Raw genomic sequence first — 24,270 nt, forward strand, 5'->3', positions numbered from 1 at the left:
GGTCTGGGTAGACCACCAGCTTAACATGAGTCAACAGTGTGATGCAGCAGCAAAACAAGCTAACACAATTCTAGGCTGCGTCAACAGAAACACGGCATCCAGATCAAGGACCACTCCATTCTGCCTTGGTCAGACCACCACACCTGGATTACCGTGTCCAGTTCTGAGCACCACAGTTTAAGAAGGATTTTGAAAAGCTGTAAGGTGCACAGGGGAGGGTGGCAAATATGATCAAGGGCCTGGAAACCAAGTCTTAGGAGGAACATTTGAGGGAGTGTGGATAAGTTTAGCCTGGAGAAGAGAAGGCTGAGAGGTGGTAAGGTAGCCCTCTTCAAATGACCAAAAGGATGTCAATGGAAGATGGAGCAGGCTTGTTTCCTGCTGCTCCAGACCTAAACTTTTGTTGTTGTTTAGTCGTTTAGTCATGTCCGACTCTTCGTGACCCCATGGACCAGAGAACGCCAGGCACTCCTGTCTTCCACTGCCTCCTGCAATTTGGTCAAACTCATGCTGGTAGCTTCAAGAACACTGTCCAACCATCTCGTCCTCTGTCGTCCCCTTCTCCTTGTGTCCTCCATCTTTCCCAACATCAGGGCCTTTTCCAGGGAGTCTTCTCTTCTCATAAGGTGGCCAAAGTATTGGAGCCTCAGCTTCAGGAACTGTCCTTCCAGTGAGCACTCAGGGCTGATTTCCTTCAGAATGAACCTAAACTAACGGGTTCAAATTATAAAAAAGGAAATTCCAACTAAACATTGGAAGACCTTTCTGACAGTAAGAGCTGTTTGACAGTGGAATGGACTATCTCAGAAGGTGATGGGCCTCTCCCTCTCTGAAGGTTTTCAAACAGTTTGGATGTCAGAGATTCTTCAGCTGCGATTCCTGCATTGCAGGGGGCTGAACTTGATGACACCTGGGGTCCCAACCCTCCACTTCTATGATTCGAACAAGGGTGAAGGGAAGAGCTAGCCCACAAATCCCTGCGTGCCCCACTTCTTCCCACAGATGCGTTGAATTTCCAGTTTGCCAATACAGTGGTACCTCTGGTTACGTACTTAATTCATTCCGGAGGTCCGTTCTTAACCTGAAACTGTTCTTAACCTGAAGCACCACTTTAGCTAATGGGGCCTCCCACTGCCACCACGCGATTTCTGTTCTCATCCTGAAGCAAAGTTCTTAACCTAAGGTACTATTTCTGGGTTAGCGGAGTCTGTAACCTGAAGCGTCTGTAACCCGAGGTACCACTGTACTGGGCCTAAAATGGGGCTTCTGTTTCCACTGGAAGAAAAGAGAAACACTGGCGTTAAGAAACCTCTGCAGTCACCCGGGGTGAGTTCTTTCCTCCAGCAGCTGTGCTATTTAACATGTCTGAGAAGTCGGAATCGCCATCTCTGAACACTTGGCAGGAACAATAAAGCAGGCAAGCACATATTTCAACAGGTTCAAAGTAACCTCAGATGTCGGCAGCAGATGCTCTTTCTGAACACACGCCCGTCCCGGCGTATCCCCCAGGACTTTTTGAACTGGTTGGAGCGTTTCCTCCCCTTCCCTCTAATAAGCCAGGGTGCTGGAGAAATTAGCCAGGGAAAGAAAAAGAACAACGGTAATTACCCGCCCACCGCCAGCCTAGGAGGCCTTCATTATTAATTGCAGCCTTCTCCTGCCTCCTCCGGCCTAGATCCCCCACTGGGGAGAATCCATGCTGGCCTGGGGGTCAATGCTGCATAATGACACCACTTCACCTGCCTCTGTGAAAGTGAGCGGCCAGGAGGGAAAATGCCCGGCGCGACTCTCATTTCGACAGGGTTCAAAACTCAGAGAGGAGGCGCCAACCCCTTAGGTGGCTTTTAAAGGGTAGCAGCTGACAAGTGCAATCAGTCCTCCGCCTTGATTGCACAGCTGCCACAAGGATTGCCAAATGCGTCTCGTCTCGGTTTTGGAGGGGTGGCGGGAAACTCCCATGCCAAAGGGGAAGGATCCTGAGACCCATAGCTGGAGCCAGGCAACGATGGGCAGACAACGCGTTGATACAGCCTTGCTTATGCCCAAGGAACCGCTGAACTCAGCGAATGCCCATCCTATGGCTCTGTAGCTGCAAACTACAGTTTACTGTGCCGAAGGCGGCCGCAGACACTTTGCTCATCCCCACCCACGAAATGGGGGAGAAACGAAGCGCAACCCTTGGCTGAGCGTCACATCCGAATCAGGGAGCGTGATTTGTAGTTTGGCTAACCGAGGAGTGAAGAACCTTCCCAAAATATCAAGTAAATAAATAAAAAATACTTAACTGAAAGTAGAAACTATAGAAAGATTTTGACAGGTTTTACTGAGCACTTGGGATCAAAAGAAAGTAATTTGAGACAACTGTTGTTGAGACATTTCATTCCAAATATGGTAGACAGAGCCAGACAGAGGATGATGAGAGATGGGTGTCCTTGCCCCCCAACATAAATCCTGGCTATGCCCATGCTTGGGGGGCAATTGTGGCCCTCCGGGCCTCTTTATGTGGCCCCTGTAACTCCCTCACTGGCTCTGCTTTTACCCCAAGTGAACTCTGGCGATGCCTCTTGCTTGTCCAGAAGACAGATAGGTGCATGTATCTAGAAACTACCCTACTGCAAGGTAAAGGTAAAGGTACCCCTGCCCGTACGGGCCAGTCTTGACAGACTCTAGGGTTGTGCGCCCATCTCACTCAAGAGGCCGGGGGCCAGCGCTGTCCGGAGACACTTCTGGCGAGCCAGAGCCGCACATGGAAACGCCGTTTACCTTCCCGCTAGTAAGCGGTCCCTATTTATCTACTTGCACCCGGGAGTGCTTTCGAACTGCTAGGTTGGCAGGCGCTGGGACCGAACAACGGGAGCGCACCCCGCTGCGGGGATTCGAACCGCCGACCTTTCTGTACACCCAGGTAAAATCTGCATTTGTTGCTCCACCCACTTTCGCCTCTGGCTCCGCCCACCATTAGCATGTGGCCCTCAGAAGGTTGCTAACCAATTGCACTAACTACAACTCCCAGTTTGGACATAAAATATGGCTTGCCCTGATGCAGTGCACAATTTGATTCTGGGTTGTTGTTTTTTATCAGCACAATTAGGGACAAAGGGTTATGAAGGTCCCTGAAGCACCATCCCCAAGAGCACCGAAATCCCAGCCAAACCCCATCTCTCATTTCCATAGCAGTGACCAGAGGAAGGAGGACCACTGGGAGGAGCGCAGAAAGAAGAAACGCCCCGATGCATCTGCAGCAGCACAACAACTGGACACCTTCATCTGCCCCAGCTGCCACAAAACATGTCTCTCCTGTATCAGTCTCTCTACAGACGCTGCAACTGTCCAACAGCTTGACCTCACCCCCAAAGGAGCTCTCCTGCATTGTCTCCCGAGACAGACTATGTAAACACAACACGATCCCAGAATCAGCTGTGGGCAAAAGATCAGGCACAACAGTGCCGTTTAGCTGTTTTCTGGGAGGAGAGGGGATCAAGATCATAGAATCATAGAGCTGGAAGGGACCCCAAGGGTCATTTAAGAACAACCTCCTGCAATCTCAGCTAAAAGCATCCCTGACAGATGGCCATCCAAACTCTGCTTAAAGGTAAAGGGTCCAGTCATGACCGACTCTGGGGTTGCGGCGCTCATCTTGCTTTATTGGCCAAGGGAGCTAGCGTCCACCTTCCGGGTCTTGTGGCCAGCATGACTAAGCCGCTTCTGGCGAACCAGAGCAGCGCACGGAAACACCGTTTACCTTCCCGCCAGAGCGGTACCTATTTATCTACTTGCACTTTGATGTGCTTTCGAACTGCTAGGTTGGCAGGAGCAGGGACCGAGCAACGGGAGCTCACCCCGTCATGGGGATTCGAACCGCCGACCTTCTGATCAGCAAGTCCTAGGCTCTGTGGTTTAACCCACAGCGCCACCCACGTCCCTAAACTCTACTTAAAAACCTCCAAAAAAGGAGAGCACACCACCTCCCAAAGGAGACCGTTCTCCTGTTGAACAGCTCTTACCATCAGAAAGTTATTCCTGATGTTTTGTTGGAATCTCCCTTCTTGTAACTTGAATCCATTGGTTCAAGTCCTACCCTCCAGAGCAGGAGAAAACAAGCTTGTTAAACCTTCCATGTGGCAGCCCCTTGAGATATTTGAAGATGACCATCATATCTGCTCTCAGTCTCCTCCTTTCCAGGCTAAACATACTCAGCTCCTTCGACTGTTCCTCATAAGGCTTGGTTTCCATCCACCCACCCATAATCCCTGCCCTCCAGCAGTTGGTGAGCACTGTCAACAATAATCCAGCAACACACACTCAGGCCTGGCATGTAATGGGTCTTGTTGCAGATGGGAACTATGGAGTCAGGAGGCAGAGTTAGTCCCTGCCCATTTATCTGCAAACGTTGTAACTATAAATGCAGAGGGGGTCCAGATTGTGCCAGCTCTTTCCCCACGTTGTGCAATGACATTCCGTCTAATCCACTGAGCCGCTAAAGCAAACACGGAAACCTTGTATGTTCCTACTCCCCCCCCCCCAAACATCAGCAAGTTAACTAATTTCCTCCCCACTGTTTAAATAAGAAACCCCCTGAAGGATCCCTTTGAGAAATCCATGCCTAGGACAATTATACAGGGCGTGATGCAGTACAAAATGAACAATAAACAGAACAGCGACTTGTGGGTTCCACTTGCACGCGACAATTTTGCAAAAGCACAGAGCACATGGTACGCATTCAGTTCTATGGGAGGAGGTACCGTAACTGGACGTACTCAGGGACAAATCTTTGGATGGATACTAAAGCTGATCTTTGCTTCTGGTGCTACTGAGAACCAAGCCTGCCCTTATCCTCATAGCTCCATCCTTGGTCATGCTAGAACAAGGATAGTCAGTATGGTGGCTCTTCAGACACATATTGCACCTGGCTATTGGCCACACGACCAAGTGAAGATGCCTGGATGGTCCCTGACGTCTCCACCATCTGGAGGTGCATACCTGGGGATCCTTGGATCTTGACCCTAATACCTCACCCTGTACAATTCTACCAGGTATAGTTTATCTGCACAATCAGATTGAATTCCAGGAACCAAAAAGCTTTTTTCTGTGCATTCTGAGCTGTGAACAATGTTATGGTGAATTGTTGTTGCTTGTCTTCACTCACCCCACCCCACTGCCCTGTTCACAGTTGTGAAGAATATCCCTACGTTATGAATGGTCTAATTAAGAAAAATAAGGTAAAGGTAAAGGGACCCCTGAACATTAGGTCCAGTCGTGGACGACTCTGGGGTTGCGGCGCTCATCTCGCTTTATTGGCCGAGGGAGCTGGCGTACAGCTTCCGGGTCATGTGGCCAGTATGACTAAGCCGCTTCTGGCGAACCAGAGCAGCGCACGGAAACGCCGTTTACCTTCCCGCTATTTATCTACTTGCACTTTGACGTGCTTTTGAACTGCTAGGTTGGCAGAAGATGGGACAGAGCAACGGGAGCTCACCCCGTCGCAGGGATTCGAACCGCCGACCTTCTGATTGGCAAGTCCTAGGCTCTGTGGTTTAACCCTCAGTGCCACCCGCGTCCCTATTAAAAAAATAGGAAAAGGCAAATACTTAGGTGGACTTTCCCTGGATCAAGTGACTTTTCTTCTTTTAAGTCCTCAAAGTTGTTAGCTCAGGGTTGTCATCTGAACTAGCCAGAAGTTTAACTGATAATCAATCCTACTAGTCAGTCCATCATTTGAAAAAGAAGACTTTATAGAGCCATCTCGCCCAAAAATGACAACTAAACATTCTCTTTTGGCGACTGAAACCTTGGTTTAAGGAGCCATTTTTCGCCTAGCTTTTTATATCTGAGTTTCTAACACATCATCCTTGACAATTGGGTTATGCTGGCTGGAGCTGATGGAAGACAGCTTGGATCCTCTTAAGACTGCAAAGGGAGTTTGGGGGATAGATAGATGACAAGGGACTCAGGTAATCTCGCTTTTAATTATCTGTTTGTGAAAGGACAAGCGGGCATGAGGTTAAACAAGTCACAGGTTTCTCAAGGAATCTGTGTGTTTGCTGGTCCTTGAGAAACCCATTTCACAAACTGATCTTTGGCCAGCAAACAAGTCATTTGATTTGGAGCTCGAATTTGGAGCCATTATCAGCAGCTCTGACTCGAGGAAGACAATTTCCTTCTTTCATCAGTAGTGATAATCAGCAGCAGAAACTCACCCTTCTTTCATCTCCAAAGCACCCACCCATCATCAGGACCAGGTGGGGAGACCTTTCTGCACTTGTGATGAAAGATCCCTTAATTATCGTGGCAAAGGACACAAGTCTTTTGAGTATATAGACGAAGGTTTCCTGTGTTTACTCTGCCTACCGGAAAGCCAGAACAAGCCACAAAGGACCATCCTTGACTTTTTTTTGCTTGCTATTTTTCACAACTAGGCAGAAAAATAAACTGAGGCTGCAACAATCCCATAAACACTTACCTGAGAAAATTCCCCACTGAACCGATTTCTGAGTTCAGAGGACTGAACTGTAAGACTGGAATCTGAGACACACTTAAAAGGGAGTAAACCCCACTGAATTCAATAGGACTTACTTCTGAGTAAATATACTGAACTGAGGGTTGGCTTGCATGGCTGCATCAGAACTGTTCTTTATTTTTTTTTAGTGCCCTGCACCAGTGTAACACTAGTCCACATAACAGATGTTCAGATTTAATACATACAAATACCACACCATACATTTAAAGAACATTAAAGCATGTTACTTCCTCCAAAGAATTAAGTATACAGAAGAACAAGTCTTGCTAAAGCAGAACTGGCATGGCTTCTGCAAAGATAAGTCCTGCCTCACTAAACTTTTATGGTTCTCTGAAAGTGTTAATAAGAGGTGACCCAGTCAACAGGGTATACTTAAGACTTTCAAAAAAAACTTTGATAAAGGGGCTCCAAAATAAGATTAGCAATCATGTATACGAGCAGAGGTCCTCTAATGGATCAGCAACAAGATAGGAAACAGAGAACAGGAATAAATGGAAAGTTCTCCCAATGGAGGAATGTAGAAAGTGGAGTTTCCCCAAGGATAGCTATTGAGACGTGCTTTTTAAGTTGTGCACTAACTATCTAGAGTTAGTGAGAACTAAAGCAGCCAAGTTTCCCGATGATATCAAGTTGTTCAGGGTCATTAAAACAAAAAAAGGATTGTTGAAGAGCTCCAAAAGGATCTCTCCGAACTGGACAAACAGGCAGTAAAATTGTGAATATAATTCAAAGTAAGCAGGTTATGCAATTGGGGCAATCTTAAATTTACATATAATATCATGGGATTGGAACTGTTGCTCACTGACCAGGCACAAGACATTCGGATGGCAGGGAGTGACTTGACGCAGATGCCAACCTAGTGAGTGACAGCTGTGAACAGCGGCGCCCAATATAGGGGGCAGAGAGGACTTCAGCTACCCCAAAATTTTGGGGCAGGGGCAGCGCTCCACCCAATACTGAAGGGGCCGCCACCCCCCGCCCAACCTGGCAGCCCAGAAGCCAGGCAGCGGCTGGGACAAGCAGGGAAGTTCTTTGTTTCACTTGTCCCAGCTGCAGCCCAGCAGCCCAACAGCTGGGTGGGCGCTGGGACACGCCACTGTAGAGATCACACTACGTGTATACCGCCAGGCGGCGTCACGTGACACATCACGTGACCTCGGCACCCCTGGCTGTGAAAAAGGTGACTGTCACGCTAGGGAGCATTAGGAAAGGGATCGAAAATAAAGCAGTCAATGCCATAATGCAAATATTTGGTGCAGCCACACTTAGAATACCATGTACTGTTCCGGTCAGCTCACCTCAGAAAGGATATTTCTAGAGGTGGAAAAGGGCAGCCAGAATGATCAAAGGGCAATTCCCCTATGAAGGAAGTCTACAAATTTGGGGGCTTCTTTGTTTGAAAAAAGGAAACTGGGGCAGGAAAGAAATCTATAAAATCAGGCATTCCTCACCCCTGATCCTAGAACCTGGAGCTGTCCAGGCAAGTTGAATATTGGAAGATTCCGGAAAGACAAAATCAAGTACTCGGTTTAACTATGGAACTCACTTTCACAGAAGGCAGCGAGGGTCACCAATTTGAATGGCTTTAAAGGGGGATTAGACAAATTCACAGAGGACAAGGCTAGCTGAACGAGATGACCCTTTGGTCTGATCCTGCAACGGTCTTCTTACATTGATACCCGGAAGCAAGTGGAATGCAATCTTGCCTTTGGAACAACCCTGTTAAATTTCCGGTGCTCTTGGGGCAGCTATTGCATTACTGAGACCCAGAAGAAAAGGAGGTGGGGATTCATTTCCCTATCACCAAGTACTTATCAGAGGGTGTTCCTCTGAGACTGAGACCACACAGACAGGCCAGAGGAGAGGGAGAGAGGGGAGGTGGCCTCACCTGAGCACCTGAGCAAAGGCCCCTAACTTTCTGGAGCTAGTACTATTCTTTTCATGCCCCTGACAAAGACCCATTTATAGCTGGAACTCCCATTACCTGCAAGGAAGGAACCGGGAATCGTTTAAGCACCGTGTGTTCTCTGCAAGGCCATTATACCCTATGTGCGAACAATAGGAAATTAACCTCCTATTCACTGACCGGACAACACAAAAGTCTAACAGTCCTGCCTTTGACATTTCTTGTTTCACATGAAAGAGACAGAAACCCCCCATCAAGCCAACACAAGAAGGGTTTTCCCACTGCCTGATATCAATAGGCTTTGCATCAAACTCTGAAGCAGCGAACATCCGATCCCCACAGTCTGACACTGGATTACAAGGCGCGCCCCCTGCCCCCACTTAAAGACACTTATATTTAGATTCCATAGGAATTTTACATGATCATACAGGAAATCTTTGAATGAAAATGAAGGTCAGGGCCGGGATTGGCTTCCTCTGCCGGGGCCTCTTTCTCTCCCTCCTCATTCTTCCAAATATCCAAATAAGCATTGTTTAGAAAACAATATACTTCCACTGTTATTTATTAATTATTACTGTTACTACTACCAAAAAAAATAAAAAAAACAACCAGCAGCTCAAATCCATTTGTATGGGCGTCTTGAAAGTAAAATGCTAGGCTCTTCACATCCTGTATTTTTTTATCCAACCATCACTGAAACTTTGTGATAAAGATCTAGTTACTGACCCTTAACTGTGCATAAATCAGCAATCATGGGGATTAATTTTTAGTTAAAAAAAAAAAAAGATCTGAGGGCAGTTCACAAGATAAAATTAGAACGAACCACTAGCTACAATCATAAAGAAATGGCCAGCTTTTAACTACTTAATTTTTCAACTTCAAAAGTTTAACAATTAGAAAAAACCCAAAGTTTACCTTTTTTGGAAGTGTAGGTTTTAAAAAAATGAAATCTGGCTTTCCAAGAGTCTTCCCTGACACAGCCACTCTGAGACTTTATCCTGAAGCCGCTCACATCTCTATCCTAGTTGCCACTTGAAAAAAAATCTCCATTTAAAAAATATTTAAATCTCACATTTCCCATAGAGTCCACAGTGGCAGAAAAGAGTCAGTCCCCAGGTCGCCTCCCACCCCAGGAGCTGACAAGACTCCAACCTCATCATGCTTGTTATACTGTCTGCCATAATAATAATAATAATAATAATAATAATAATAATAATAATAATTTATTATTTATACCCCGCCCATCTGGCTGGGTTTCCCCAGCCACTCTGGGCGGCTTCCAACTGAATATTACAATACAATAGTCTATTAAACACTAAAAGCGTCCCTAAACAGGGCTGCCTTCACATGTCTTCTAAAAGTCTGGTAGTTGTTTTTCTCTTTGACATCTGGTGGGAGGGCGTTCCACAGGGCGGGCGCCACTACAGAGAAGGCCCTCTGCCTGGTTCCCTGTAGCTTCACTTCTCACAGTGAGGGAACCGCCAGAAGGCCCTTGGCACTGGACATCAGCGTCCAGGCAGAAAGATGGTGGTGAAGACGCTCCTTCAGATATACTGGACCGAGACTGTTCATACCACACCCTGGGCTCAAATGACAACCTTTAATAGCAAATTACTACAATATACCTGAAGTGCAGGTGAAGACAACAAACCTTTTCCTGGGATGCATATGGGACTCCTGTACTGTCTTGCCAAGTGTTGAAAAAGAATATTTAAAACAGTTTGGCAGGCTCCTTCAGGCACTCAGCTGAACACATGAAGACCTACCACAAGGGCTGGGGCCATTTCTCAAGGTAAAGGCCGCATTCGTTTCTGAGCGACCTGCCAGGGGTGAGCAGGGCCATGGGCAAAAGTAAGCAGGGCAACGCAGGTGAACTCCACTGTTGTACGAAAGGCTAGTCTCTACACTCAGGGCTCGTCCACGCTGGTGCATTTTCCGTGCCTAGAAAGCACCGATCCAAGTGGTTTTGCCTTTCCCACAAAAATCCCACTCTTTAGCCCTAAATCGGAACAAACAGCAATCTGCAGGAAACCTGATTGCCGTTTGATACAATTAAGCACTAAACCACGGGTTTTCCCAGGGACATGAAGCTGAGCTGGTGAGGGGTGTGGCCTGGGCAAAGGGGGTGTGGCTGGGAAAAGGGGGTGTGGCTGGGGAAAGGAGGTGTGGCCTGAGGAAAGGAGGTGTGGCCTAGAGAAATAGTATGCAGCTGATGGGGTGTGTGGCCCGGGGAGGAGTGTGGCTTGGCGGGACTGGGGCAGAACAGGGTTTTTGCTGGCTTTTCCAGTGGCGTTTCAAATATATGTGATTTCACTGACGCATGCAGTTCCTTGGAAAGTAACCCCCATGAAAATTGGGAGGTTGCCTGTATACAAATTATTATTATCATTATCATTATTACACAAACACTAAACCTGGGGAAAACACTGTGCCTAAGGCAAAACCTGGCCACTGCCCCGACCTCACGGACAGGTGTAGGGAACCTGTGGCCCTCCAGATATTGTTGGACTGCAGCTCGTTATGATCCCTGACTACTACTGATCACGCTGGCCGGATGAATGGGAATTGATGTCCAACAACATCCTATGGTGGGTGGCACAGGTTCCCCAGGACTACAATAAGGGTTTCAGTGCATCCTGATCTGTACACAGCATTCACACAGATATATGGAGCGTGCTCTAAAAAAGTAGCCATCCTTCTAACAAGACGCATGCTCACCCCACATAAGAGGCAACAGTCGCAACATGCAGGAATGTGTCCCCTGCTACTGTGCCACTGTACAAAGTTGAGACACATGCAGAATCGCATGCAGTCTTCTCCAGGAGAAGCACCCCTGAATTTTGTTCAGGGTTGCACAGAGGTTCCCTGCTGTGTGCAACAGCACAAAGGTAGTTATGGCTATTTGTCCCATGCTCTGGGAGTTGGGCAGCTACTCTCTGCAAATATGCACAGCTCCGCTGGTGCTTTTAAAGAGAAGTATTCATGGACATATGGAGGACTAAGAGTACAAAAGGGCCCCCTATGCCAACATTCAGAGATATGGAGAAGTAAAGCAAAGCATTATATGCAGGTATCATGCAGTGTAATGCATATCACAACGTTTGGAGATTATCTGAGTGTTCTGAGCAGCTCTCCCAGGGTTGTACAAATCTATCCTTTGGGGTTAACGGGTCTGAGTATAACACAGGGCTGAACAAAGAACTCTTGCCAAGCCAGCTAAGCACAAAGCCGTGTGCAGCAGCACAGCGCATGACGTACATGGCACCAAGCAGCTCCCAGCCATCTAGACAGCACCTCACCAGCTGGGGAGAGAAAATGCTGGGCACTTTGTGCAAGTCATACTCCAGAATTCAACACTTCGGTGCAAGGAGAAGCAGCACAATGCTGAGCACTGTTCACAGGGCGCATCTGAGCACTATGCCGTGTAGATGGATAAACCGCACTGCACAGTGTGCAACAGTGTACACAGAATTCTCAGAAACATGGAAAGTTAAGGGTTTTTCTTTTCTTTTCTTTTCTTTTCAGCTGGTAAAATATGGCACATGGTGGAAGAACGGGAAACTTAAGAGGGCTACACAGTGCAATGAGCTGCAGCTAGGAATCCCAGGTATCCTGCAGGAACCATGTGACAGAAGCAAGACAGAGAGAAACCGAGGTGTGCAAGGAATGTACACAGCTACCAAGGCTACAGACAGCAACATTTCAGTGGCACGGGGAAGGGGGCAGGAGTTTCAGGTTGCTGAGGAATACACTGCTTGCTGCAAGCGCAACGAACGTTAAGTGCATCCAAGTCAGCGTTGGGATATCTAGCCGAGCAAGTATACCACCCAGTGTGCAGCAACGGGCACAGATATACCAAGCAAGGGATATATACGGATATTATAGTATTCGAGCAACGTGCGCGCTTGTAGTTGGGCAACTGATAAAGAGGGGACTTTTAGCGCTACTACGCAAAAAAAGTTGGAGAGGCCTTTGCAAACTTGGGATTTCGAAGCACCAGCCAATCCAGCGTCCCGGTTCCGGGCCAACCCCGCTCCCCAACCCCATCCCAGGCGGGCGCAGACCTACCGGCGGGGTCAGGGAGTTGCAGCCCGAGGCCAGTTTCACCGCTTGCCTCTTGAGCTCGGCCAGCTTGGCTTGGCAGCTTCGGCACCATCCTCCTTTGGCCGCTCTCTCGAAGTGGCCCAGCTCGCCCCCCGAGGCGGCCCCGGCGCCCTCCGGAGCGGGGCGGCTGCCGCAGCGGTCTTCGGGGGCGGCGGGCTGCAGGAGCCTCTTCCGCGGCGGGAGCTCCAGGGAGAGGGGCGCCGGTTCGCGCAGGGGGCTCCCCTCGGCCACCTGTGGGAGAGAGGAAAGCGGGAGACGCGATCAGGAGGCTGCCCTGGGCGGGCGCTGCGTAAAAAGGGAGCGGGTCCCCTTTTCCTCGTTCTAACTCTCTCTCTTGCAAAAAGCGCATTGCAAAATTCCGGGAACGGGAAAAAGGGCAAACTTCCAGTCGTGCAAGGCCGGCGAGATCTCTCCGGGGGAGCATCGAGCTGGGTCCCAGTTGCTGCAAACAACGACCCCATCGGGAAAGGAGAGATCACACTCACAAATGCACTTACCCCCAGCACTGGCATGTTACAGCCCGGTCCAGGGAGCGCGCAGCTTTCTCCCGGGCTCTGCAGACAAGCGGATCCCCAGTTACAAGGAGAATGCCGGCGGGCTGCAGACGCCTCCCGACTTCTCCTTCTGCGTGCCCATCGCGAACCAAAATTAAAAAGAAGTCGTCCCGGGACAGAGGATTCCTGTTGCAGAAACGGAGCCTCGCTTCTCCTCAGCCCTCTTTTGCTACTGATTGTCTCTCTCTCCCCCCCCCCCTCACTTTTATGTGCAAGCGAAATAAAGTCGTGCACTGCTTAAGAAAAACTCTACTGCAAAACTCTCTCCGCTCCGACTCCTGTTGCTCGCTACGTGATGTTTCCTCCCATAGTGGCAAAAGCAGCGAGGAAAGTTTAGGGTTGCAAAGTTAAAGCAGCAGCCCGGGAGCGAGCTCAGAAGGGGAGGAGACGGCATCAAAGGGGAGGGAGAGGAGGAGGGAGGGACTTAACCCCCCTTCATCCCCCACCCCAGCTTCCCAAGAAACGGGATACTGTACTACTGAGTTCATGGGCAAGCGGAGCACGTGGAAACCGAGAGGAGTGTTAGGAGGAAAGAGAAATGGCTCAGGTTAGCAAGCTTGCGAGTTAAACCTCCTTCGGCTCTTTCCTGGCTTCCAAACCGAGGCGAGTCAATCTGGTTTGGGGTGCGGGGGTCTGCTTTTAAGAAGGCCCACGTTTAATGGTTTGGCTGCATACTTTGTGGCTTTTACGCCGGATTTATTGGGGGCTTCCATTGGAGTAAGCAGCGTGATGGCTGGTTTTAAAATCAAGGAAGGGGCAGAGGATTCACACGAATTTGCACACACCCTATGGACTCTAGCAGAGTTTTAATATTTCAAAAAGCGCTTTTATTTATAAGTGCAGAAGGGAACTATAGATGGATATAGGTATACACACACATATAGGTAGATAAGTAAAGGTGCCTTGCACGCTGCTATGAATATAACTACTTTTTAAAATATATACATGTGCATTTGCTGCCTTCCACGTTGTTTTTGATGTGTTTGCAGAAATCAAAGTGATCTCTCCTGGGTCCAAACATGGACAGTGTGTATGGAGGTCCTGGGCTGCCCAGGCACTTAAAATTGAACACTGGTCTCACACATACACATATCCCATTGTCCTATATGTGATTTGTTTGCCTTGTATTGTATGGGAAGCATGGGTCAGGTATAGGTCTGCAACCCCCAAGTCATCTAGGCCGAAGCCTGCCCCTTTATTGGCAGACAGTTCAACGCCTATACAGTATGTACATGCCGTTTAAAAAACAGTTTGTGACTGCATTGCTGATCAATGCTTATCCAAAAGGCCACAGTAGCGGGCTTTGGAATGTATAGGCTTAGGTTGCGGACCCAAGACATTTTGTCGCCCGAGGCAAAGGATAAGATGTTGCGCCTTCGCCACACAGTTCTCCATACAGATGTTAACTGGACTTGCATCTGAATCTGGGCATAATATTGCTGGTAGAATAGTCTCCTCTGAGGGGGAAGACCAGATTAGGGGGTCCGGGAAAAGCCATGTGGAAACAGAAGGGGATTACCGGGGGCACAAGAAGAGCAGCGCAGAACTGCTACTGTCCTCTGAGGCAATTGTCTATTTTGCCTAATGGTAGGGCCTGGACCTCACTGTAGCTTTTGAATGCCCAAATAAAAGCTGGAGTGGAGCTGAGGAAGATTGTCCCAGAGTGTGTTTTTTGTTTCTCTCTCCCTCTCTCTTTGAATAAGGATTCTCAAAGGTGGGAGGTCATTGGGATAGCTCAGCCAGTAGAGCACAAGACTCTTGATCTCAGGGTTGTGAGTTCGAGACCCACATTAGGCAAAAATAAATAAATTCCCGCATTGCAGGGAGTTGGACTAAATGACCCTCGTGGTCCCTTCCATCTCTAAAATTCTATGTTTCTTCAGTCAATGAGCCATAGCGTAAAAGTATGCAAATGGTGACTCCCAACTTCTCCCTCAAATGCCATGCTGAGAGTCAAAAGGGCGACTCTCTTGTATGAGCAGCATCTGTAGTCCGCAATATGGTATCAGGATGTTTGGAGGGAACTTTGGTGACAGCCACTAGCTTAGGAGAATTAGAATTGCAGAGCCGGAAGGGGGCTTTGTGGTCATCTAGTCCAGCCCTTATAATGGAGGGTGCAAGTACCATGCCAACCCTAATTGGCAGCCATTTGGCCCCTGCTTAAATACCTCCAGCAAAAGAGAAACCACTGCCTGCCTCCCAGGACATAAAAAAGAAACCGAGACAAATCTACAGAAGATTTGCCTGTCAACAGCTATTATCCATGAGAACTAAATGGAGCATCCATGTTCTATCTCTGGATGCTGGAAGTATCTGGCTAGCCACTGTTGGAAGCAGGATACTGGGTAAGATATACCCTGAGTCTGATACTGCTGGGTTAAGGTTATTAGGTTAGGCAACTCATACCCATGTAGACAAGATCAGATTCATCGATCCAGAACAGTTAGCATCCCCTGGTCAGGAAGAAGCTGCCCACACTGATCCAAATCATTAACCCCCTCTAGCCGGCACCAACCCTCCAATATTTTAGTTCCAATACATTGTGAGACCTACATTGGCTCCCAGTACGTTTCCAAGCACAATTCAAAGTATTGATGACCTTTAAAGCCCTAAACAGCCTCAGCCCAGTATACCTGAAGGAGCGTCTCCACCCCCATCGTTCTACCTGGAGCCTGAGGTCCAGCTCCAAGAGCCTTCAGGCGGTTCCCTCACTACAAGAAGTGAGGTTACAGGGAACCAGACAGAGGGACTTCTCGGTAGTGGCGCCCGCCCTGTGGAACGCCCTCCCAACAGATGTCAAGGAAATAAACAACTATCTGACTTTTAGAAGACATCTGAAGGCAACCATGTTTAGCAAAGTTTTTAATGTTTGATGTATTTATCACGTTGTTGTTGTTGTTGTTGTTGTTGTTGTTGTTGTTGTTATTCTGTTGGGAGTCACCTAGAGTGGCCAGGGAAACTCAGCCAGATGGACGGGGTATAAATAAATTATTATTATTATTATTATTAATAATTATTATTATACACACAATGGTGTTGTTTGCCACATATGCACCAGTATTAACTGCAGTTGTGAGCATGTCAAAAGAGGGGAGGCATGCATGCCCAGACAGCTGCCACAGCTTGTGTGCATGGTGCATTTACACACCCGAATTCTGTGATGGCCACAAACACGACTGCCCTACCAAAGTTTGCACGTGCCCTGTAGAACCGCCTTGCAGCCCACCTGTCCCAGATCATGGCTTCCGTCATTTACATTCAGCTTAGTGCAGGGGGCAGGGGACCTCTCTCAGCTCAGGGGCCATATTTCCCTTCTGGGGACCAGAGGCAAAACAGGCAGAGCGACACACAGACATTTCGCCTGTATGTGATAGGCTGATAAAAAAGGTAAAGGTACCCCTGACCGTTAGGTCCAGTCACGGACGACTCTGGGGTCGCGGCGCTCATCTCGCTCTATAGGCCGAGGGAGCCAGCATACAGCTTCCGGGTCATGTGGCCAGCATGACTAAGCCACTTCTGGCGAACCAGAGCAGCGCATGGAAACGCCGTTTACCTTCGCACCGGAGCGGTACCTATTAATCTACTTGCACTTTGACGGGCTTTCGAACTGCTAGGTGGGCAGGAGCTGGGACCGAACAACAGGAGCTCAACCTGTCGCAGGGATTCGAACCGCCGACCTTCTGATCGGCAAGTCCTAGGCTCTGCCTGAGCACAAATTCAACATATCCCTCTCTCTCTACTTCCACCCAAGAAAGCAAGGGCACATTTCAAGTAGCCCAATTGTGGAGCGAGCCCATGCAGGGTGTGTCCCAGGGAGATGGGGTGTGACTGAGGAGCATCCCAAGGGGCTGGATAGACTCAGGGGTCCACGTTTGACCGCCCCCCAGACCTGAAGATCCCCATCTTTGGTTTCAGCAGGTCAGAAAGTGTTTAAAACAGTTTTATTGGGAGGTGTGTTGATGCTAGAGCCCTCTACCTTTAGCAGGAGGTAGGGTCTTTCCCATTGAGTCCCGGCCCCTGCAAACTTCCAGCCCGGCCATCAACAATGTGTCTTAGGGTCTACCCCTTTCCCCAGTTGCTAAACACACCTAAAAAGAGTAAGTGGGGGCCAGTCAACCTCCCCGCCCCTTTTTACCAATAAGTCATTCTGAAGAAGAGATGCAGCCGCCAGCCTCAGAGCAATTCACTCTCTGGCATTTTGTCCCCCACGAAAGCTGCACTCTTCCATACTTTACTTGGAAGCAAGTCCTATAGAACCACAGCAGTGCTACCCTGAACATGCCTGATCTTGGCTGCTCTCAGAAGCTAAGCAGGGTCAGTCCTGGTTAGAACCTGGACGGGAGACCTCATGGGTTCCGCAGGCTTTTCCTCTTTAAAAAGGTATAGTGGTATAGTGATTATAGTGTCAGACTGGGACCTGGGTTCAGATCCCCACTTGGCTGTGGAGCTCACTGGGTGACCTTAGAAGTCAATGCCTGTCAGCCAAACCTATCGTTGGAATACAGTGAGGAAAGGAAGACCCATATATGACAACTTGGGCTCCCTGGAGATAAAGGTGGGATGCAGATGCAATAAATAAATACCTAAAACTGACGAGACTTACTTCTGAGTAAACCTACATAGAATTGGACTGTATGGGAAGCATCAAACCTTGCTCTTAGAGTAGGAGTAAGGGAAATTTTGGCCCCTCCGGATCTTTGCTGAACTGCAACTCCCATCATCCCTGGTCATGCTTGCTAGGGCTGATGGGAGTTGTAGTACAGCGAAATTCAGAGGGGCAAAGGTTGGTTGCCCAGCCCTGATCTACATGAATGAGAGTCGAGGTCTTTGCAAAGTCACACACCATCCCATTATTCTCACTGGAGAGCCAGGATTGGCTGCCGCTCCCTGTCGAGTGTAACACAGCAGCCAATTGGGTTTGCTGCCTCGAGATGTATACAACAGCCTCCATTCTAGACTGGCAGCTGCAGTCCACGATCCTGGAAACAAGATGGCTTTGGTGAAAGGCATCTGCTGAGGCTAGGATGACCCCTGCAGAATGGACGGGGTGGCCCTGATTCCACAGGTAATGTCCTAGAATCATGGAATTGTAGAGTTGGAAGAGTTATCTAATCCAACTCCCTGCAATGCAGAAATCTCAGCGAAAGCATCCAGGACAGATGGCAACCCAAGCTCTGAAAACCTCCAAGGAAGGAGAGTCCACAGCCAAACAGCTCTTAGTGTCAGAAAGTTCTTCCTGATGTTTAGTTGGGAATCTCCTTCCTTCTAACTCAAAGCCATTGGTTCAGGTCCTACCCTCCAGAGCAGAAGAAAACAAGCTTGCTCCATCTTCCTTTAAGATATTTGAAGATGGCTATCATATCTCCTCTCAGTCGCCTCTTTTCATGGCCAGTCCCTCGCTTATGCTCAACCCATTAATTTATTAATTTATTAATTTATTAATTTTATTATTTATTTATTGCACCTTTTAAAATGAATGGATACATAAATAAAAATGCAGTAAAGGGCACAGGGAGGCAAAAAGCACCCATCACCCGACTGCGAATCAGGCATCATCCCGTGTTCGGTGGAAGAGCAGATGTTTTACATCAAGCATGGGGAACTGGCATCCTTCCAGATGTTGCTGGAGTGCAAGTCCCACCATCCCTTGCCAATTGCCCGCGCCATCTGGAGCGGATGGAAGTAGGAAAGCATGTCCTGGGCAGCGCGGTGTAGTGGTTAGAGCGTCCAACTGGGAGCTGGGGAAACCGCCGGTCAAATCCCCGCTCAGTCATGAGGTTCGCTGGGTGCCCTTGGGCCAGTCACTCACCCTCTGGCTAACCTACCTCACAGTTTTTTTGGTGAGGATAAAATGGGGGGGGTTATGGGGGGTGGAGAACAATGCATGCCACCTTTCAGCTCCTTGGAGGGAAATAAATGAAAAAAAAGCAAATAATAATTAGAAGCCCTTGGTTCCTCCGCCATCTTTTACATGCACAAATCTTAGATCCAATCTCTAGTTAAAAGGATCAGGTAGTGGCAGGAAAAGCCCTTGGAGAACTATTGAATGTCACTACGTGGACAAATATTCTGTCTTTTTCTTCAAAACGTGGCTGTACTTTGCAGTGGGGCATGGGTGAGTGGGGAGATCTGCCCCAACCCCAGCAACTGTGGAAAAGCCGTCTTCCTGACAAGCCTATCCCCTGGTCCTGGACCTTCCAAGGAATACAGTTTGGGAAAAACTGTTTTGTGCCCTCCCCGCCACCACCTTAAAGAGCCGGGTCAGTGTGATGGGTCAAGGCATCGGCCTGGGACCTCGTTCGGCCACGATGCTCGCCGTGCGACTTTACAATCAGTTGCAATCTTTTCTCCTAACCTACCTCACAGGGATGTTGTGATGACCCAACAGAATCGGCCAGTGCACCGCAACAAGGCTTTGGGGTTGCACTGGCCCCCCAAAAAGGGCCGACAAATATAATAAATAAATGTTCCATGGTAGATATGCAGGACTTCCTTTGGTTTTGAAAGGAACTTTTACCAACTGCATTCATCGTCTCAAAAAGAAAACTTCAGATTTCAGGCTGTCAGGAGAGTCCTCCTTCGGTCTTCTTACCCACTGGGGCTGCCTCGGACTGATTTCAAGCTTGCTCAAAAGTAAATCAAGTTAGGGCAGCCATTGCCTAGGCGTAAGCCAATGAGAAGGAGCTGGATCAGGACAGCAGCCCTTCTAGCCCAATATTCTATTCTCACTGTGGTCTTCAGGACCCTTTGCAAGAGGGTGCCTGAGTCACACACAGCCTTGCACCTCTCCTCCTTACAGCGCCGAGTCTCCATTGCCAAACCGACTCCTTGCAAGATCTGCCTGTTCTCTCTGCCTGCTCCCCCCTTTCTCCTCGCAAATGAATTGATGGAGATGATTTCTACAGAGGAGCCCTGACCTGGCAGCTGGAGAAATTAGCATAGTGAACTAATTGCCTAGTCAGCTGCTGTTTCCTATTGTTTTGTTTTGAAATCCACCCTTAAAAGAAAAACAGTTCTGCCAGATTTTCTGCATGGGGAGCCTATATGATGAGCCAAGCTTTAACAATGCCCTGGGTCTTGCTTGTGAGCTCCCCAGAGATCATCTGGTTGGCCAGGATGAGACCAGGATGTTGGACTTAGCTGGGCCATGGGCCTGATCCAGCAGACACTACTTATGTTCAAAGTTCCATCTCATAGAGTCATAGAGTTGAAAAGGCCCCCGCGGTTCATTGCAGCATCAGAAAAAGCTAATGCTATTCTAGGCTGCATCAACAGAAGTCTGGTGCCTAGGCCAAGGGAAGTCATAATGTCATTCTATTCTGCCTTGGTTAGACCACACCTGGAGTACTGTGTCCAGTTCTGGGCACCACAATTTATGAAGGATATTGACAAGCTGGAACGTGTGCAGAGGAGGGCAACCAAAATGGTCAAAGATATGGAAACCAAGCCTTATGAGGAGCGGTTGAAGGAGCTGGGTATGTTTAACCTGGAAAAGAGGAGACATGATAGCCATCTTCGAATCTCTAAAGGGCTGTCTCATGGAAGTTGGAGCAAGCTTGTTTTCTCCTGCTCTGGAGGGTAGGACTCGAACCAGTGGCTTCAAGTCACAAGAAAGGAGGTTCCGACTAAACATCAGGAAGAACTTTCTGACAGCAAGAGCTCATGACCTGATTTTACTCCCGTTAAGTTACACCGAGCATGGCCATTGTGGTGCCGCCAAGATGGTGTGGACTACAACTCCCATCAGCCCCTGCCAGCACGGAAATTGGTCAGGGATGATGGGAACTGCAGTTCAGCAGCATCTGCAGCGCCACAGGTTCCCTTCTCATGCATGGGAGCCATTTTTAATGAATGCATATGGGGTTAAGAGTTTGCCCCCAGTTTGTCCCCTGCACACATCATCTTTGCAGTTTTGAGCACTGACCAGGAAGCTGAACATCACCTCTCTGTAAAGCTTCTCTGGTTTCTGGCTGAACCATTCACACGTGCTTGATTTCTCTCCCCACCACAGGCTTTCAGTGGCTACCAGCCATGACGGCTATGCCCTGCCTTTGCAGTTGGAGACAGCGATGTTTCTGAACACCAGTTGCTGGAAACCACAGGGGGGGGAGAGAGGTCTTGTGTTCGAATCCTGCTTGCGAGTTTCCCACAGGTGTCTGGCTGGCCACTCTGAGAACAGGATACTGGACTAGAAGGGCTATTGGCCCAGATCCTGCAGGTTCTTCTTTTGTTCTTACAGCTGCACGTGTGAACGGACTCCAATCTGGGGAGAAACATCCCTTTGCAAGTGAGGCAAAGCAGTGGAATTTGACCTGAGATACTGGCCACCGCTTGACGCTGCAGTCACCCAGAGACGCACGTGTAAACCGGCTCGATGCCAGAGGCACCCAGCGGTTTGACCTGATTTCAAGCGTCCCAGGGAGGCGAGCAACACTCTTTGAATTCTTCCAGAGCAAAGTGAGCTCGTGCGGCTGCTAGAATTTGTAGCTACTGCTGCAATTACACGTTTGAGAAATCCTTTTCTTAGCTCTCTTTTTTTGCGGGGTGGGGGAGAGACGAGAAGAGAGGCGTGCCACTAAATTGGCTCAACCGCAGAGTCGAGGTAAAAAGGCTGAGACTTCCCTCGCGAAGAGCGATGCAACCTGCGGCTGGCGGTTCTCCGGTCCCTGTTACTAGAGCGCCATCTGCCGGCCGCGCGTGGCTCTGCAGCTGCCCGGCTGGAGAAAATTAAGCCATCTCTCCGCATTGGGCGAAGGAAGGAGCGCGCGTCGAGGGGTCCCCAGGACCAGATCTTCTCGTTCAACGCTGCCAGTCAGCCTCGCCCAGAATAGCGGAGCCCACCGGCCCCCAGGAGCTCCTTCCTCGCCCCATAACCGGCACAGGCGCCTCATTTCCATCTGCAATCCATACAGGGGCAGTGCCCAATACTAGGTTGCAAGCGCACCTGTTCAGGATTTTTTTGGGGGAGGGTCTTTTTTCTCGCCTTCATTGTTGCTAGCCAGACGCGCGCCCGCATCCCTGAAACGGGCCGAAGCGTCCGGGCCAGGCGCCGCTGCTCTCCCCCCTCAAGGCTCAGCCTACAAGGATCCCCCGACCCCCTTGGCCACGTCTGGGAGAAGGAGACCCGACGCTCCCAAGCGTGCATGGTTGAAGAAGGCGGGCGCTCCCGGGCTGGCGTCTAACTTTAACCCGTCGAGGGGAAAGCGGGGCGGTGGAGACGCCCAGGCTGCCCGTGGAGGGGGGGGGCGACTCCGCCTTCACTCTTGAGCCGTAGGGCTAGCTCGGGCAAACCTCAGAAGCGTCCCCGCCTCCTGCCTCCCCCCGTCGCCGTCCAAACTCCATCAAGCGCGATCGTGGCTTGCTTTCGCTCCACTTCCTTCGGCGCGCCAACACCCAGGCGCCTCGGCCGCTCCCTCTCGCCCCCGCTCTCTCACACACCCTCCATACACGCGAGTCCCCTGAGGCAACGTGGGAAGGGCGCGCTCTCTCCACCCGCTAGTCCCCTCTCCCCCAACAGCCCCCAACCCTCCTTCCAAGCACCACCACCCCACCCCACCCCCGGCTCTCCCCTTCCAACCTCATCGAAGTAGCCCACGCCGAACAACCCACAGCCACCCCACCCCACCCCTCGCGTCCTCCCCCCCGTTCTTAGCCTGGCGGCGTCTGCAAATGTGGCACTTCGGATCCAATTTGCGAGAGCAGCAGGCAAGGAGCGTTAAGAGGCGCCAAGACAGGCTGGTGTAGCCATGAGGGAGCGGGGGGCGGGGGCCGCTGGCATTTCCAGGCTAAGTAAGCCCCCTCCTGGACCAACTCCCGTCCAACAACGCCTTGGCTCAGCGCCGACAAAATAATCACCGGGAAGCACGCGCTTCTGAGCATGGGCAGAATGCCTTTATCTCCACCGCGGAATAAACATTAGGATTAGGGTTAGGGGGGGTTTTTTAATAAAAAAAAGTGGGAAAGGGGTGTGTCTTGAACCCCAGCAGTTCATCACATCCTAAAAGAAGGAGGCTCTTGCACCAATGCACCCCTGTGCAAACCGGCTCAACCCACAGCTCCGGAGACCAGAGACACGTGCGCGCAGCCCTCCTTCAGGTGGTTAAATGAAACTTTCCGTAGGGAACTGAGAACTGAAAAGGCGGGTGCTGGAGGATCCCGGCGAGGCGAGCCCTGGTGGCATTCTGCCGGGTGCGCAGCTGGGGCGGGGTCTTTCCATTAGCTCTGCTTCCCCTCCAGGCTTCCTTTCCCCCGCCGCCGCGCAGTTAAACATCGCCTGCCTCGCTTCCGCGCCTAAGAACAGGCGTGCCAGGAACAGAGTCAGCCTGCTCCGGAGCGCAGGAGGCCTCCGGCAACTCGCTCAAAGACCCCATGTGCCAGAGAGCCGGCGGGTTACAGAAGCCTGCCTGGACTCCCAAGGTCCTATTATCGCGATTGCTTGTGGGAATAACCCGAGAAGGATTCCTCAGCGATTCTCTCGCTCTTTCTGGCGCTCGAGCGACACGCGCTTCCACCTACCGCGCGCTGTCCCTGGTGCTGAAAGCGCGTCGGAGCCACCAAAGGACCCTTTCCTTATTCCTAGGCACACAAAAGTCCACAACTGCTTCTACTTTCTCTGTGTGTGTGTCTCCAGCATCCCTGGCTTATTTATTACCACGCTCTCTTTTAAGTTTTTTGCTCCATGTGCGCGGCCTAAAAATGCAAAGTCCGAAGTAAGGTGCCTGCAGCTTCCTCTTGCTTGTGGGAGTCCTTAAAAGCCACCCTCCGGCCACCCACCTCCCCAGACCGTGTCTTACCTTCCCTTTCCTCCTGAGAAGATGGCTGGTAAATCCGAAGATGATCTCGGAATCCAAGCAGAGAGCTCCGATCTCCAGCAAACTGGAGTTTTTCCTAGTAGCATTGGGAGGCTCCGTCGATTTTTGAAAAGCCATAGTTTTTAGTTGTTTGGGGGCAGCGGGGGAGTTAACCTCTCCAGCTCCCTGAGCGATATCCAAGGGTTGGCAGGGGTAGGGGACGGTGTCACGCCTTCATGGTCCTTTGCTGAGGCGCGCCTCTGCTGTGAGTGAGGATCCAAAGGCTACCCAGCTCCGCTCGCTCTTCCTTTCCCTGGTTCTGAGCCTCTCAGCAGCGCACCTTGCGGGAACAACCTCCTGTAGGAACGGCAGCGGCTCCTCTCCGCGTCCCGCGCAGAT

General features: G+C 49.9%; 1 protein-coding gene across 4 annotated transcripts in view; it reads right to left on the reverse strand.

Moving 5' to 3' along the window:
* Nucleotides 1-24,043, reverse strand: part of KIF26A (kinesin family member 26A) — a 159,416-nt gene extending 135,373 nt beyond the window's left edge. Inside the window, exons 1-2 of one of the 4 annotated variants that reach the window (XM_077923545.1) lie at nucleotides 23,875-24,043; nucleotides 12,492-12,758 (exon numbers count right to left, since the gene is read on the reverse strand). In XM_077923545.1, the coding sequence (XP_077779671.1) occupies nucleotides 12,492-12,758; nucleotides 23,875-24,009 (402 nt within the window). In that variant the 5' untranslated portion in view covers nucleotides 24,010-24,043. Of the gene's footprint in view, nucleotides 1-12,491; nucleotides 12,759-13,024; nucleotides 13,459-23,874 lie in introns of those variants that run through there. The other 3 variants (XM_077923551.1, XM_077923557.1, XM_077923563.1) reach the window with 3 other exon arrangements.
* Between the last annotated feature and the right edge of the window lie 227 nt (nucleotides 24,044-24,270).

This window comes from Podarcis muralis, chromosome 1, assembly GCF_964188315.1.
Source record: "Podarcis muralis chromosome 1, rPodMur119.hap1.1, whole genome shotgun sequence".
Lineage (NCBI taxonomy): Eukaryota > Metazoa > Chordata > Lepidosauria > Squamata > Lacertidae > Podarcis > Podarcis muralis.